Source organism: Uloborus diversus, chromosome 9, assembly GCF_026930045.1.
Source record: "Uloborus diversus isolate 005 chromosome 9, Udiv.v.3.1, whole genome shotgun sequence".
NCBI lineage: Eukaryota > Metazoa > Arthropoda > Arachnida > Araneae > Uloboridae > Uloborus > Uloborus diversus.
Window position 1 is genome coordinate 19404645 of NC_072739.1, and position 16494 is coordinate 19421138.

The following is a 16494-nucleotide window of genomic DNA, read 5'->3' on the forward strand; positions in this document are numbered from 1 at the left end:
GAAAACAGTCGAATTTTTGAAAAATCGCTTCGAGGTGCACACCCCCATGCTACAAACTAACTTCGTGTCAAATTTCATGAAAATTAGCCGAACGGTCTAGGCTCTATGCGAGTCACAGAGATCCTGACAGACAGAGAGACTTTCAGCTTTATTATCAGTAAAAAGATTTTTATATATGAGCGTTGCCCTTTACGAGTGAAATTAGGGCTCCAGCGCTTCTTTTGCTATAAATTAAGCCCCTATCACCTTGATAATGTCGCTAAATGTAAAATAATTTAATATTAAGAAATTTTTTAATGAGCACATGAAGTTATTTGGTGTTTCTTGTAGCACTAACACAGCAAGAATATTTTTTCCTGGAAAAACTCTGGGAGAAAAGACAGGGTTAAATTTTTGGAAGGGTAAAAACTCTCAATTTTTCAAGTGGAACTCCAAATTTTGCTGATTGATAATATTTTGGGCTAATCATGCCAAATGATGATAAAACATGCCAAATGGTGATAATTTTGCTGAATGGAACTCCAAATTTTGCTGAATCGTGAGATAAGACTTGACAAATAATGATAATTTTGGCGAATAAAACTCCAAATTTTGTCGAATGATGGTAATTTGGCCTAATTGTCAGACAAAAGATGATATTTTTGGCGAATAAAAATCTTAACTTTTGCCGAATCGTCAGATAAAATTTTCCGAATGATGATAATTTTACCGAATCGTCAAACAAAATTAGCAGAATAAGGAAATTTTTGGAAGATCACAGTGACCTCGAATCGGGCAAACTCAAAAGTAATAAGTTTTTTTTTAAATTAAGTAATAAATAATAAATAGGGTCAAGTGGTGTAACGACACTTGTGGGTATACCTACGTCTTTTCCCTTCCTACTAGTGATGCGACACCGAGATCGATGTTTTCAAAATATCGATGTTTTTACCTTTGATGTTCGAGGGTCGATATTTTTTTCTGAGATCGATTTTTTGTTTTGGATGCTTTTTGAATGTCGATGTTTTATAATTAAAAAATATCCTTAAAAATGTGAATATGTTGTTTGCAGTATACATTCATGATACACATTTCCAACACACAAACTTCAAGTTCTCTGCGAATACCTAATTTTTCTGATATTTCAGAAGGATATAGAACTGTGGGATGAAACGAAGGTATGACAACGATGTGGAGAATGGATAAAAGCAATAAATAAATAAATAAATAAAATAAAAAGAATGAGGATAAAATAAATAGAGAGAAAAACAATGATACAAAAAATACAAGGATTTAAAATTCATTTTGCATATTATGGAACAAAATACCGAAATGTCAAAAATTGCGAAAAGTATATTGATGAACCGAGCAAAAATTTGAAGAAAATATTCTAAATTCTAAGTCACCTAAAAAGTTCTAGTTTAATTAATAAATAAATAACTAAATAAAAAAACAAAACACTTTTTAACAAGGACATTACGCACAATGTTGGCAAAGTTTAAGTTAACAAGCTGGTAGAATTGAACATTATTAAATTAGAGCATATCATCGCCCAAAAATATAACTTTTTAACTAACATCGGAGCCGTACCCTAAACTTCATAAACAAAAGTGATCTTTACATGAAAAAAAATTTTTTTTCATAGTAATAAAATGTATAACAAAAAAAGGAAAATAACAGCGATATCAGAAAAAATTAATTGTTAAAGTTTTAAAATATTAAATAAAAAATGCGGCAAATTTTTTCTACACTAAGAAAAAAAGAGGAGGAGGAAATATACTACAAAACCCATTCAACAATTAGCAGAGAAGTTCAGGATTACGCTGCAAAAATAACTTTGACGTAAGTGCTGATGCGTTATCCAAGGGCTTATTTATTTAGACCACGTGTTCAAGTCGAAGAAAGTGCCAAGAGATAAAATCGGCTACTTTGATGACACCATTTACGTCTATTGATTCTCCCCTCCTCTCCTCCTACTGGATCAGTTGAAAAAAATATTCTCTACTACTTGCCATGTGTTTCGATCACAAATAGAATCAAAATTTAATTCAGAAAAAGACTCATGCAAAATATACATTCGAAATTTTTTCTTTGACATCGTAAAAGCGTTTTTGAGGCACATAATTTTAGTTTAGATTAGATAAGTTTTAGATCAGTTTTTTACTTAGAAAAACAAAACAAAAAACTAATCTGAGACTCACTTTAGGCGAAAGACGTTCGATCATATGTTTGCGACATGTTGAGGGGAAGTGCAGCTTTAATGATGACATTCGAAAATATTACGCAATTTACAACCATTAATTATTGACTTAGCAGGTGGCGCCATCTCATAGCTTTATTGCAAAACAAAATCCCCTGATACTTTATCAGAAAGCAAACATGCATGTCAAGCGCTTTTCTTTACCTATAACTTAGCGTCTCCACTTAGAAAAAGAAACAGGTAAAAGAAAAAAAAGATAAATCTCTTTAACATCTGTTTCAACGTTTCATGTAGCTGATTATGAAAAGGAAATACATCTTATCTTTCGTTTTAGTAGTGAAAAATTTTAATTTGCAGTTTTTGCATTAAAATAAATAAATAAAAAAACTGCTTTTCGTAATTTTTTAATAGTACTTTGCTTTTTGTAACACAAATTAATTTTGTGAACAAAGTTTAACCGTAACTCCTGTGGATTAACCCTAAACTCCAGTGGAAGACGTTCATCGTTGACCACTTTTTCATTTCATCTTCATCCTCCAAAATGAGTTTTACCAGTAACTTGAACGAAACAATTGCCTGTTTGATGATATTTAAATTGTTCAAATTTGAACCCTAACTCCAGAGGATTAACCCTAAACTCTAGTAGGTAGCGTTCATTATTGACCATTTTTTCGTTTCTTCATTCTCCTAAAATGAGTCTTGCCAGTCAAACAGTTAAGTTACCGGATCCAGTTCAGCCACGCCTAAATAAAACATTTCCCTGCGTTTTGAACATTAACTAAACATATTATCAAATTATCATGCCGTGGCGCGAGTTTCACCGTTGATGACGTCAGGAGCGTTACTCGATCATTGTCTATTATGTATATGAGGATGTAGGGGGAAAAAAAAACCTCCAACGTTCCTGCTTTCAAAACCTTGTTCCATAAAATTCCCACAACAATTACATCGTTAAATGTTCTGTATCTACAACTTTTACTTTTATACCCCAGCCTTAAAATTCCTTCTGTCTAAAACAAATCAAGAGTACAGTGTATCTTTTTCAAAATATTTTCAAATATTTTGCGGCATTTAACTTTCGCATTGAGCCTTCGTAAGGTCTTAAAAACATCTTTTGCTTTTGCTAAAGTTTGTTTTTAAAAGTCCTCCTTTAATTCCTTCTTTTTCTGTTTTTTAAAAACCTTTTGTTGTTAATTAAAAACAAACCGTTGTGAAAGCGCTTCAGGGCTTTTTTTAGTCAGAACTTAATTTGCATAGAGGTTGCCAGAAGCCCAGTTCCTGCACTTCTATTCCGATTTAGGCGAAATTTTACGGAGTATTTACGAATTAAAATGAGATGTGATAACTTTAGAGCTCCTGTACTTTTTTTTTCCAGAACTTAAGCCCTGGTTTTAGTAATGGTTTTGTTCGGTGAGAAAAAAAAGTTTCAAAAGGCAATTTAAATTTTTGGTTCATTCCCCTCGCCCCCAAATATTATTTGTTGCTTTTAGTCAGGAGCTACGATTGATAATCCTAGTATGTTAACAATGCCAATTCAACAAAACGCGATCGAGTATAAATTGGAGATTTCCCCGATCGGTTTCACATTGGGAAGATCTCCACGAATTAGAGAAGTGTTATTATAAGTTTTGTCCCATCCTCGCTCCCACAGATAAAAATGCTTGTAGTACAGTCTATAAGGAAAAACAAAACAAAACACTCTTAATTATTCGTACTAGAAAATAAATAAAGGTGACATCCGACATGGATTAAAGTCCTCTTTTAAACAGCATAAATTGCATTTTGAGAAGGGACCATATACGAAGCAAAATGAGCACAAACTCTGAATTTTCGAATGGGAACCCCTAATTTTTTTGTTGCATAAAAAAGATTCCGAAAAGGCAGCAATGGTAATAAATTTCACGACATTCCAACGAGCAGAACAAAAGGAATTATTCGAGCGACGGAAGGACGATTCAGCGACCGCCACTGCATTTAAAAATGGTACTTATAAGGTCAAAATTTACCTATCAAAGCAATCGAGTTTACTGAATGTCAATTATCTTTTCCAAAGGAAAAATTGAAGTCACTCGCCATAATACATTGACTTTAAATATAATTGTCAATTTTCCGATTTTTTTTTTAAATATATTTTTTTACTTTGCTTGAGGGTTAAAAAAAAAAATAATCTGTTCCAGATTTGAAAAAAGAAAACATTAATATTCTTCTAGCATTTTGCTGATAGCTTAATTCGAAATATAACTTTACTCACCAGCGCAGTCAGATTATACCTTCAGGAGGGTTTAAAAAGTTCTTAAATGCTGAATAAAAATTTTAACTACTGTATTAGGATCGGCAGTAATGTTGTAAAATTTTCAAATTTGTAGTTTTGAAAATTTTGTAATATAAAACGTTCATATTTTTCAAACACTTGCAATTCCACTTTGCAATTTTTGTCGCCTGTCTGGGGGGGGGGGCGTCACCCTGGGCAGACCACCCTCCTCGCCCCACCCCCGTAGTGACGCCACTGAATAATGGTAGTATGAGTATTAGTTCAGACCGTTTTCACACATACCATACACATGAGCGAAGACGAATCGACCGCACTCCAGCTTGTACTTTTTATTTTGAACACACCGAACATTTTGACCATCTCATGAACAAAACAATGGTGAAGGAAAGTAGAATTTCAGTAAAAGTGAAATTGATTGTTTTCTTCACTCAGATGTTTAGTTCTTGCTGGTTAACTTTTTAGGAAATAGCTACGATTTGACAAAGTTGATGAATTCAAAATATTGTAAAAAACAATTCGTAAAAATAAAATAAAATAAAATAAAATTACATCATTCTAGTGGAAGTATTTTTAGAAACTACCGAACAGTTTGTTCAAATCTTGAGTGTTCGAAAATAAGTTTGTAAAATCGAGCATCAACTGTATTTTATGACTAGTTTAACAACTAAGTTAAATAACTTTATAAGCAAATTTTAACCACTTACGCATTCTGCTGATGTCAAATAGGTGCCAGATGACAACGTGGCTCGTACGATTTCTAAAGTTTCACTGGTGTCTTTCAAAAGGTAGTGAAGTTCCTCAGAGTCCGAATCAGAGTCTTGATTGAGACTGGATAACCGTTGCGTCTTCGGGAATGTAAGAACCTGAAAGAAAAAAAAATATGTGAAAACAATCGGTAAAATAATAAAATCGCTTAAAATTCGTGCGTCTCCTAAAATTTTGGTAAATGTGTACAAAGGAAAAAAAAATGAAAACAATCGGTAAAATAATAAAACCGCTGAAAATTCGTGCGTTTTCCAAAACTTTCAATAAATGGAAAAAAAGGAAGAAATAAAAAAAAATAAGCGAAAACAATCGGTAAATTAATAAAACCGCTGAAAATTCGTGCGTTTTCCAAAACTTTAAATAAATGTGCACACACACACACACACAAAAGAAAGAAAGAAAGAAAGAAAAAAATGGAAAAAGAAAAAGAAGGAAAACAGTAAAAGGCGAAAGAAACGGAAATTTCTGAGAATAAATTGCAAATAAAAGGAAAAATTACTGAAATGCACCTCGACATTCATACGCGTTAAAAATTAACTTTCACTTCATTGCATTTTTCGAAGTAATAGTTACGGAAAACGTAACTAAAATATGTTTATGACTTTAATTAGAAACAAAAACTTATGCGAAATTGACGAAAAGGCTGCGTGTGGGGGGGGGGCACATTCCGGGTATTTTACTTAAAATTTATTTGCATGCTTTTTTTTTTTTCAAAAAAGCTTAGAGAGGGCAGCGTTTCGAACAGATAAACTCATTACAAAATGTACATCTAATATCTAAAAGGAGTTTCTTAGGCTACACTCTGTTCACGGAAAAGATAGGCTGAAGTAAACAAAAAGGTTTCCAGAAGACTCGCCGATATGTCACTTTTGATGTTTCTTTCTCTCTTGAATAATAATAATAAAAAAAAAAAAAAAAAAAAAACTAGGATTTGCATTCGCCGGCGCCTTGACACTAATTTGTTCTTGTCTAAGCCAAGCACGTGATTGATATCGTCAAATGGCGCAATTCTTTGTTTACATCTAGTCTAGCTTGCTCGTGATGAAGCATAGTCCAACGGTTCTTATTATTTTTTAAAGTTAATGTATCTGCACACTGATTTTTGTCATTGTCAACAGCCAGAATCCTAGATATTGACAGTTTAAGAGGAAATTTTTCTTTAGTTTTATTTATAAATTTCACATTATAATTAAAAATTAAAAGATCAGCTCCGAAAAACCTTGAGCAGCATATGAAGACATTAACACTTTAAGACTTACCACATGCAAGCTGAGTATGTCAAACAACCACTAAAGAATGACTCAAATGACGGATTAATCGGAATAAGCAAAACCTTTTGTTTCCGACAAACTTATCACAATGCATGCCCTTCAAAAATGTCTCAGAAGAAAAAGTCCTTTGACTGTTACTTAATCCGATTGACATTTAGTGACGCAATTGTAAATTTACCAATGCTTTCCATTGTGCTTACATAATACTTTTCGAAACATAACGTAGATTAAAATATAAATAAATAAATTATTCAGTGTAATATTGAATGAAAAGAAGCATAGATGTTTATTTTTCATTGTTTAAAAATATCCACAGCCTGGAGTAAAAAGAAATTATTGTTCGTCAGTTACGTATGCAGACGCGTTAATTGTTATAATTTATCAATGAACATTTAATGATTTATTGCTCAATAATGATATCATTCATTGCGAGTAATTGAATCAATTTGCTATTCTCTAGAAGGGAATTAAAGGAAGTGTTGCTGTGTCGTGCAGAATTGCCAACTGCTCCGCATTTTGTGGAGTTTCTCCTCAAAAATAGAGAAACTCCGCAGCTCCGCAAAAAAGTTCTTTTGCTCCGCATTTCCCGGCCGAACGCTTTCAAGCATGACATAGTGTTCAAAGCCGTTTTTGATTTTTATGTTAATGTTTAAAGTGATTTTTAAAGCTCAAAAACATATAACATATTTGGCAAAGTGGACTTAGTTTTTATATTAAATTTCATGCAGAATACCGTGTTGTTGTGCAAAATTTCAAAATGCTCCTCAAAATCACCACAGATGCTCCTCAAATAAATTGTTTTTCCAAGGTTGGCAACCCTGCTGTCGTGTCATAATTAATAATTGCTATGAAAATATGAAGTGCGATTGCTTCGGGAGGTTAGACTCCTTTATCAACATAGAAGACATCACAAGAAAGATTTATAGCACAAGAGAGGAAAGGGCATTGGTGGGAATCGACCCCACGACCTCCGGCATTCAAAGCGAAGCTTCTACCTCAGCGTCACAGAGGGCCGAAGAAGTATTGCATTCCAGAATAGATTTTTCACTCAAATTTCAAATTTGATTTACATTTTAATCACAAATGAATAAATTTCGACTGCTTCTTTTCTAACAAATCCAGGCGTATGGTCTACCACAATAACCATTTTGATCATCCCCGAGTGCATTATAACAAATTTCCTCGCTTTCTCGTAATTTTTGTATGCATACGTGTAAATACGCGTAACGAAAAGCACTTCGCCGTAGAGTTGATATTTCGAATGTAAGGTCTTGTATTAGGTCCAGGGCCGACAAGAGGTCATGTCAAAATTATCGGAAACAAGGGGGCGGCTCGGAATCGGATTAGAATAAATTTGGAAAGTTTTAGGGGTGGAGGCCAGGCGACCTAACTGACAAAGAAAGGCCTTGGCTCTCGGTGACCCTAATAAGGTCTTGTTTTCGGTTGCAGTTGGATGATCCAAAAGTGTACCATGTTCGTTTTCTATAGCAAAAGAATCTTAATTTCAATGTAAACTCAAATAACATTATAAAATTGACTGCACATAAAATTAAATGCCAGATAGAGGCTCAATTTGGCGATATTGGCAATATTTAGTGAGGTTCTTTTCGGGTTTGTGGTAAGCAGTTTCGATATTTCTATGATGAATTTCTGTAACACTATTTTTCCTATAAGATAATTAGTCTGTAAGATAATTAGCCAGCTGAAGAAATTAATATATTTAAAACTATTAAACAAAGGTAGATACAAAGGATGGAGCTACCGACCCTGCTTTGAGGGACTCTATATTAGTAATTTTTTTTGATACTGAAGTCCGAAATTCGGTCATTATAGACGATCTTTGATTTTGTTAAAGTTAAGGGATCACAGTACCTTCAAGACAGTTTTTTTTAGTTTAAATAAATATTGTTTTTCTTTCAAACCATAAAGTGCACACTTACTTCACAATCAATAATTTACTTTCAAATTTTTAAAAAATTGGCAACTTTTTTAAAAATTCAAAAACTGTAGGAAAATTTCAATTTTTTAAAAACCCTTAAGGGTTTTTTGTTTTTGAGCTTAAAAAAAATCTTAAAAGATCACAATAATCATTTCTGAAAATCTGTGCATTCATTTGCTTATATATTTATTAGAAAACTTTCTGTGATTAATTATGTAAAAAATCGTATTTTTTTTTTTAAACAAAACTGTTTTTGTAGGTATAACATGCTCTAAACACTTGTGTATTTTTATAAAAATGCTTATCCAATGCACATTTCTGTTAAATATATTATGCTGACTGCAAAAAGTATTACTTTAAAGCTGTATATTTAATATAAAAAAATCTTTAAGGATTCTAATGACATGAAATCGCAAAAAAAAAAAAAAAAGATTATCAAGAAAAAGGAATTTAAAGTTTTTCTTTTGCATAGGATCACATAGCGAGCATTACCAAAATACACTCATAACTTTTTAAATGTTTGAACTAAAGTGATGAAACCTTTTCCCTGTGTTTGAAATAATTTTTAGTTTTGAAAAGAGCAATATTTTTTTTTTCGTTGATCGTTTGATTACTTTTGAGGTACTGTCGTACTGTAACCCCTTCATGGAAGAGAAGTTCGGGGCTCTCCCCCGGAAATGTTTTGGAATTGAAGTCCGAAACATTTGTGATGAACATTTGCAAACCAGTATACGTAGTAAAAGCCATGTAAAAAAATAATAATAATAAAAAAAAAATCAATCGTCCCTAATTTGAAGAACTCGCGGAGCCATTCCTGCTATTAAAAAGAAAAATAACCCACCAATTAAAATTTAAATACCTAGCCGTTAAAACCATAAACAGTTGTACAAAAATTAAAATTAGAACTTAAGGAACAAACACCAACGATATTTTTCCGTTTCGACAGAGTTCTAACGTGAACGTGTCGCCGCCAAACGTAAATAAGCTCCTTTTCCACACGAATTCCTAAGTCCCAACGTGTCAAGTAAGCTTAAAACAATCAAATTCACTTTTCTGACTTTAAACGAAAAAGTGTACCACAGTTCTCACCTTGGACGATTTTTTATTTGGTGATCGAGAAGCTTCAGGTCGGTTATTGTTTCCATCGGCCGTCTCCAGATGGCGCGCGGGGTTTCCAATAGCAGAAGTGTAGTCATCTCCGAATTCAATTAATTTCCGAACAGCATCTTCGTCAATGGTGCTTTCGGAGTAGGCTTCACTCAAATACGGCATGTCCTAAAAATTAAAATAAAAGAGGAAAAAAAATAATTAACAATTTCCTACAAAGGGGCTGTCCACAAATGTTGCACTTTTTGAAATAAATCAGCCCCACCCCCTGGCGCACAGAGTGTCACACTTCTTTTTGGCCCTTCCACATGTCACACTATATCACATTGACATATTGCTCAAAAAAAAAAAAAAAGTTTTATTTCAACAAAGATATGTGACGTCACACTACTCGTTACCCCCCCCTGTCACAAAATGTCAAAATTTCATGAACCCTCCTCCCCCCCTCAGAGCGTGACATCATTTGTGAGCGAACCCAAAGATGTTTTTTCTTTGAAGCAAAGAGAACAACTCCAGTTTTACTTTAGTGGTTGCTGAGTGAGTGATCATTTCGCAAATGATTATGATGAACTGTAATTAGAAAGGGTTGTTATTTTACTCTTTCTTTTTACGTAAAAGAAAAACATTTACATTTTTTAACGTTTTTCAGAGAGAGCAAATTAGCAGAAAATAGATGCTTTTTTCGTAAAAAGTTTATTACGGCAATAATACAACAAAAGAATATGAAACAACTTTTTAATGCACAAATTAACAGGAAAGCTGCATACATGTATTACAAGGTTACATTGTTCAATATAAAAAAAAAGAATTAATGAATCAAAAAGTATGAAAGAGCGAATTATATATTCCAAATAGAGAAATTTCTCGGCTTAAATTAATGTTGAAGTTAATTTGAACAATTATCTTACATAGTGTTTTTTTAGTGTACCACTTTTTTACTGTCCACTTGAGAAAATGGGACATTTCAGCGTCCCGCCCGCAACTAAGAGCGAGAACAACGGGACAGGTTACCTAAAAACGAGATTGTCCCGTTCAAAACGGGACGTGAGGTCACCTTATGTATAACTATCAATGAAGTATTATAGTGGATTTTCGATGCCTAATCGTCGATGTCGATTCTCTAGTCTCAGTTGAAGTTACCGAGGACTAACTTTAAACTGCTACGTTCGACACACTATCTTACATAACGTACTGTATCATATTTTTACAAATTACTTACTTGATACCCATCCCAGACTTGGTCAGAGACGGTACTTTGTTCTTCCAGATGGGTGAGTATGACGTCACTTTCGACGGGCGATGGCAGAGCCGACGAATCTCGACAGACGAATTTCTTTTCCAGTGACAAATCGGAATGAAAACTGTCCGATTCGAGATCTTTCTCTGACAACAGGTTGTCCTAGACACAGAAAAAAAAATCATAAATAAAATCTGTTGTCAGTGATTGAGTAAATTGAGAGGTATTTTTTTTCTAATTGTATTTTTACAAATAACAATACAGTAAAACCCCTCCTAACAGACACTCCTCTTATGCGGACAGTTTTTAATCCTCCAGCTGTAAGGCATTAAACTTAATGTATTAGGAATCTCTTTCGTACGGACACCCTCAAATACGGTCACGGACTCTAGTTTTGCTGTCATTTATATTGCAGTGGCGTCACTAAAGGGGGGATCCACCCCCGGTTTCACCCGTCTGCTGGTGACACCCTAATTGGAATTGCACGTTTTTGAAAAGTATGAAGCTAAAATGCATTATTAATGCTACAAATTCGAAAATTTTCCGGGGGGGGGGGGGTAAACCTCCGGACCCCCTACTTGTATTTGTTTTTTGCACATTAGCAAACTTAAAATTTCGTTAATAACACAAATGTAGTTGTTTCTGAAAATTGCAAGAATTTCCCGTTTTTTTCTCTTTATCGTCTGTAAGGGGAGGGGGGAGGTGACGCCTCAAATTACCGACCCGGGTGACACCCATGCCAATTACGTCACTAATATTGGTACTTTTTTTTTTGCAGACAATTTATTTCAGGAACAAAAATTGAATTTCGGGAATAAAATAATTAAACGTTGGTAAATTTTTGTTACTTTTGTAAAGTTGATGAAATCCACCTGTTTTATAAAGCTCTGCAGGACAAAACTTGCCTTAACGGGCAGAAATCCGCTCTGGTGTAAACAACTGGTGACAACCCTAAACAATTTTCTTTAGAGCCGGCATGGATGGCAAGAAATTAAAACCTATTGTCATCTGGAAAGCAGCCGGACTCCATTGCTTTAAAGGTCTTATCGCTTATTGTTTTGCAATTTAAAGCATTTACCAGTTGCCTGGTACATTAATTCCAGTGTGCATGGCAATCAAGAGGGGTTTTACTGTAATTATTATTTAATTAAATTCTCAAAGCTTTTTTTATGTTTAACGCTTATAATTAAAGTATAATGCATGTGAAAAAATTATCTAATGGTACATTATTCGAACAATACTTAATACATGCATTTCCTGTTTTTATACAGAATGGGAATGCAAGAATAATAAATGCGTAGCATTTAAAGAAGCCCTTTAAAATAATTGCAAACACGAATCCATTGAAGCGCATCTTCAACAGACGTGGTATTAGAAACACCATACCACATAACAAACCGAAATTGAAAAGGAGAGGTTGGTTGGAAAAAAAAAAAAGAAATCTGCCCTTTATTGGACGGCTATTGTTCATCTTAAATAGAAAGAAGATTGTAAGGGCGCGGTGAAATGGTGCAGTTCAGAGGTTGGAAAATTCAATCAAGTAATTCTATTGTGTTAGGTGATATGGATGAATTATGATGAGTTTCTATTAATTTTGCACCAAGCGCTTGCGGAAATGATTAGCGCGCCTAACAATAAGGGAGAAAATGACTCGGTGAAATATCATTAAGTTGTTACAGTGTTTTCACAGAATGTCCTAAGAATGAAAATTGAAATGCAAACGTAGACTATATTGTTAAAACCGCAAGTAGCATATGGCACCTTTTTAGGGTGAAACGTTGTAGCACACAAGTGGCATCCTTTTTATTGGTTGGTTGTATAGAGCTTTTTTTGGCGCGAGAGATTTAATAGGCCATGCTGAGCCAAACAATTGTCACAAAGTAGAAAAAGTGCTAAAAAGATAAATTTAACAAAGAAGTAAAAGATGTAAAACTTCTAAAATTTTGAAAAGTTTAGCCAAATGAACGAACAAAAGCCATGAAAGAAGTTCAAAATTTTGAAGAACGAACCAAAAGATTCAATCGAAAAACACAATTCTGAGTAACATAAAAAACGTCAAGAAAAAAAAAAGGAAAAAAAAAAAAAAAAACGAAAACAAGGACATAAGAACGAACACTAAATTAATGACAAAAGACAGTCTCCAGAAGGAAGGGGAACTATTTGGGATGATGTGTGTCCCCTAGTAGTTCCTTCAAAGATGAATGAGACTGGTTGAAAAATTGAAAACGAATAAGATTGTAAATGAAAGAATTGCAAAGAGTATACAACACTGTCTGATTGACATTGCATCCTTTTTAGGGTGCCATTTTGTCCCCAATGGCACCCTTAAGGGGACCAGAAGGAGTCAACTAGCACTCTAAGAGATACCATACGGAACCAAATGGCACTTTTAAGGGGACCAGAGGGAGTCAAATGGCACCCTAAGAGATACCAACCAGATTCAAACGGCACTTTTAAGGGTGCTAGGGTGCCGCTGGTGCTACAACGTTTCACACTAAAAGGTTACATATGCAACCTGCAGTTTCAACAGTGTACTTTTGCGATTGTATAACGTAGAGCAATAAAACGATAAGTTAGAGAAGTTGAGATAAAGTAGTCATTAGGTAAGCGATCAAATAAGGCCAACGTAAGGTTCAGGGCTTAATATCTCGCTCATTTATGATTCAATTGGATGCCTTTTTGGACTTCATCATATTACTGATAAAAATAAGAAAAAAATAATTCCATGCGAAAATTTAAGTTTAAGTTATGTTTGTCAGCAGTTTTATGAAAAATGACGAATTGGCCCTTATTAAGAACACGGAGTACCGATAAATCCAACTATGAAAAATGCCAAAAAGTAGAAATGTAAAAAAAAAAAATATTTACTGTTAATATAAAAACATATTAAACTACATTTGATCAACCCAACTTCTATATTTACTTTAATAGAAAGGAGCAAGAACAATTGAGGCAGCGAGAAGCAAAGGGATGTAAGTAGATATTTTCAAGTTTTGAGCAAAACGTGTTTAGAGAGGAGTTCACCTACCATTTGTACTGATTATCTTTAAATTTTTAATTTTGCCACTTACATCCCTTTGTTTCTCACTGCTTCAATTGTCACATTCGGGTTACTGATAAGTCCTAATTTTCTGTTTTACGGTCACTTCTGCGCACAGTTCGTGCACATTTATGCAGCATATGCAACACAGGATCAAATCCTCCTTCGGTATCTTAAAAAGGACAGAGATACAGACATAATTCCTAGTTTTCCGAAAACTAGACTCTTTTTGAAAGATTTTCGTCTTGCAGAAATACTAGGAAATTAATTATTGAAAGCTTCAATAACGGCTTCCCATGAATGAGTTGAAAAATTTTGATCAATATTAAAAATTATTTAATCTTGGAAGAAAAAAATTGAAATGATGAAAAACTAAGAGCTACTGAAATCCCCAATAAGCATGGAATAAGAAAATAAAAATGGTACGTAAACCGAAAAATATAATGTTTCTAAAAGCAAATTTGTATTAAAAGTTAATTGTATTTTGTAAATAAAATTATTCATAATGTTGCGAGACTTTTGGAACAGCATTTTACAAATTGATATGCTTAAATTTATAGTTCAGTGTGAAAAAAAAGAAATTGTAACAATTGATATTTATACAATTAGTAAAGTAATTAGAAACTGATTATCTTACTTCTAACGGTGGGATTTCTATTTCTAACTGCTGCTTCTCATCTCCAAAGAAGTCAGATCTTTGAGAAAAATGGCGCCTTCTGCTGCCGCAGGATTCTGTCGTCTTATTATATCTGTGACGTCCGCTGTCACCACTGTGTAAAACGCTGAGAGACGATCTGAAAATAATTTATTTCAAAATAAAGTTTTATTCATTAAACAAATGCAAATAAGTTTCAAAAAAGGAGATAAATCTTGTCTAAAAAGTTTAAGTTAGTTTCTAGAGACAGAGGAACAACTTTATAAAAATAAGCTTTTTTCAATTGTAAAATTGTGAGCTTAAGAAGGTGACTTTAGTTTGTAAGAAGATGCGGGCTTTTTACAAATGCACGCGTTTTGTGCTAGTTGCAGTATTCTTTATCTTTACTACTAATAAAGCTGAAAGTCTGGATCTCTGTCTGTTACGTGTGTAGCGCCTTGACCGTTTGGCCGATTTTCATAAAATTTGGCACAAAATTAATAGCATAGGGGTGAGCACCTAAAAGCTATTTTTCAAAAATTCGATTTTGTTCTTTTTCTATTCCAATTTTAAGAACATTTTACCGATCAAATTATCATAACGTGGAAGAACAAATTACCATAACGTGGAATAGCAGATTAACATAACATGGACGAACAAATTACCATAACGTGGAATAGCAGATTAACATAACATGGACGAGCAAACTACCATATGCGACCATGGGCGAGAAAATGAACATAGCAAATTGGTGAGAAATTCATCATTCATTATTTGTAAATATACAGGCGAACCAAATGACCTTTTAATTTTCTTCTACGGACAATGCCGTGCGGGTGCCACTAGTTGAGAATAAATCAGTTAAAAGTAATATTGCATTGAAAAAAATCTTGATTCTCTCTCTCTCTTTTTTTGTAATGTGTCCCTTTTGTTACCGCTGGGGGGGGGAGGATGAAATATTGCTCGAAGAAAACAATAACTTTAGTTGATAAATAAACAAAGATTTTCAAGCAATGTACAAGTTTTGCTTCTAAAGCAATCATATCCAAATTTTAGTTCTTCGAGGAAAATAACAAGAAATTTACAAGACAAAATTTTGCTTGGAGAAAACAAACAATTTTCTTAAAAGGGACTTAATACATTAAATTTTCAGACACAGATATATCAATGTTTTGTGTTCATTAAACATCGGTTTGAAAATGAATTTTCGTACATTTAAAAGTAAACATTTTACCAGATCAAAAATGCTTCCTAAAAAAGAGTTCGTTTCCAAAAAGAAAGAATTATCTGGAGAATGTTTGAAATACACTTCCTCAAAGAATAATACGTAGGGTATTTAACTTGACACACTGCTACATCAAAACTTTTCGAAAACCTCGTCGAATGAATATGCAGGTCGCGGAAATTCATGTATAAACAATGAAAGCAATAAAACAAACTGGAAGTCAATTGTTGTTGGTTATATTATATCAAAATGTGGAGCATTCTGATCGATTGCTATTAGAAATCCTTTTGTTTTGCCTTATTTCCTGAGATTACGATTTTCATATAAAAATGGAAAAAATACAATCCAGTATTTAATTTGGTATTTTTGGTTCAATTCTGCGGAATTCTGACACATAAATAACTTTTTAGATTGCGGTTTTCTAAAAATATATCATGAATTTCAGACTTAGTTGAAAGTGGATCTGGTTGAACAAGAAGTATATTTTTCGACAGAGCATTGATAAGGACTTCAGTTTGTAAAATCATTCAAACACCCCATTTCCGGGTTTAATATACCAGGTCATGAGAAAATGAGTATACATCAGAAAAATTAACAATATACGGAATAATGCATGTTGATAAATAACAATGGGATTGTTTCCATCAGTCAAAAGTATTACTTTTAGTCACTGAAGTTGATAAAATCCTTTGCTTTGCCTTATTTCCTAACATTACGATTTTCATATAAAAATGGAAAAAAAAAAAAAAAAAAAAAAAATACGATCCAGTATTTTATTTGGTATTATTTGTTCAATTCCGCGAAATTCCGAGACATAAATAACTT

General features: G+C 33.3%; 1 protein-coding gene across 1 annotated transcript in view; it reads right to left on the reverse strand.

The window, feature by feature from the left end:
- The window catches only part of LOC129229611 (uncharacterized), a 136112-nt gene that overhangs the window by 63964 nt on the left and 55654 nt on the right, over positions 1 to 16494 (reverse strand). The window contains exons 6-9 of the mRNA XM_054863953.1: positions 14448 to 14604; positions 10753 to 10932; positions 9516 to 9701; positions 5156 to 5314 (exon numbers count right to left, since the gene is read on the reverse strand). Of these exons, the coding sequence (XP_054719928.1) occupies positions 5156 to 5314; positions 9516 to 9701; positions 10753 to 10932; positions 14448 to 14604 (682 nt within the window). The remainder of the gene's footprint in view (positions 1 to 5155; positions 5315 to 9515; positions 9702 to 10752; positions 10933 to 14447; positions 14605 to 16494) is intronic.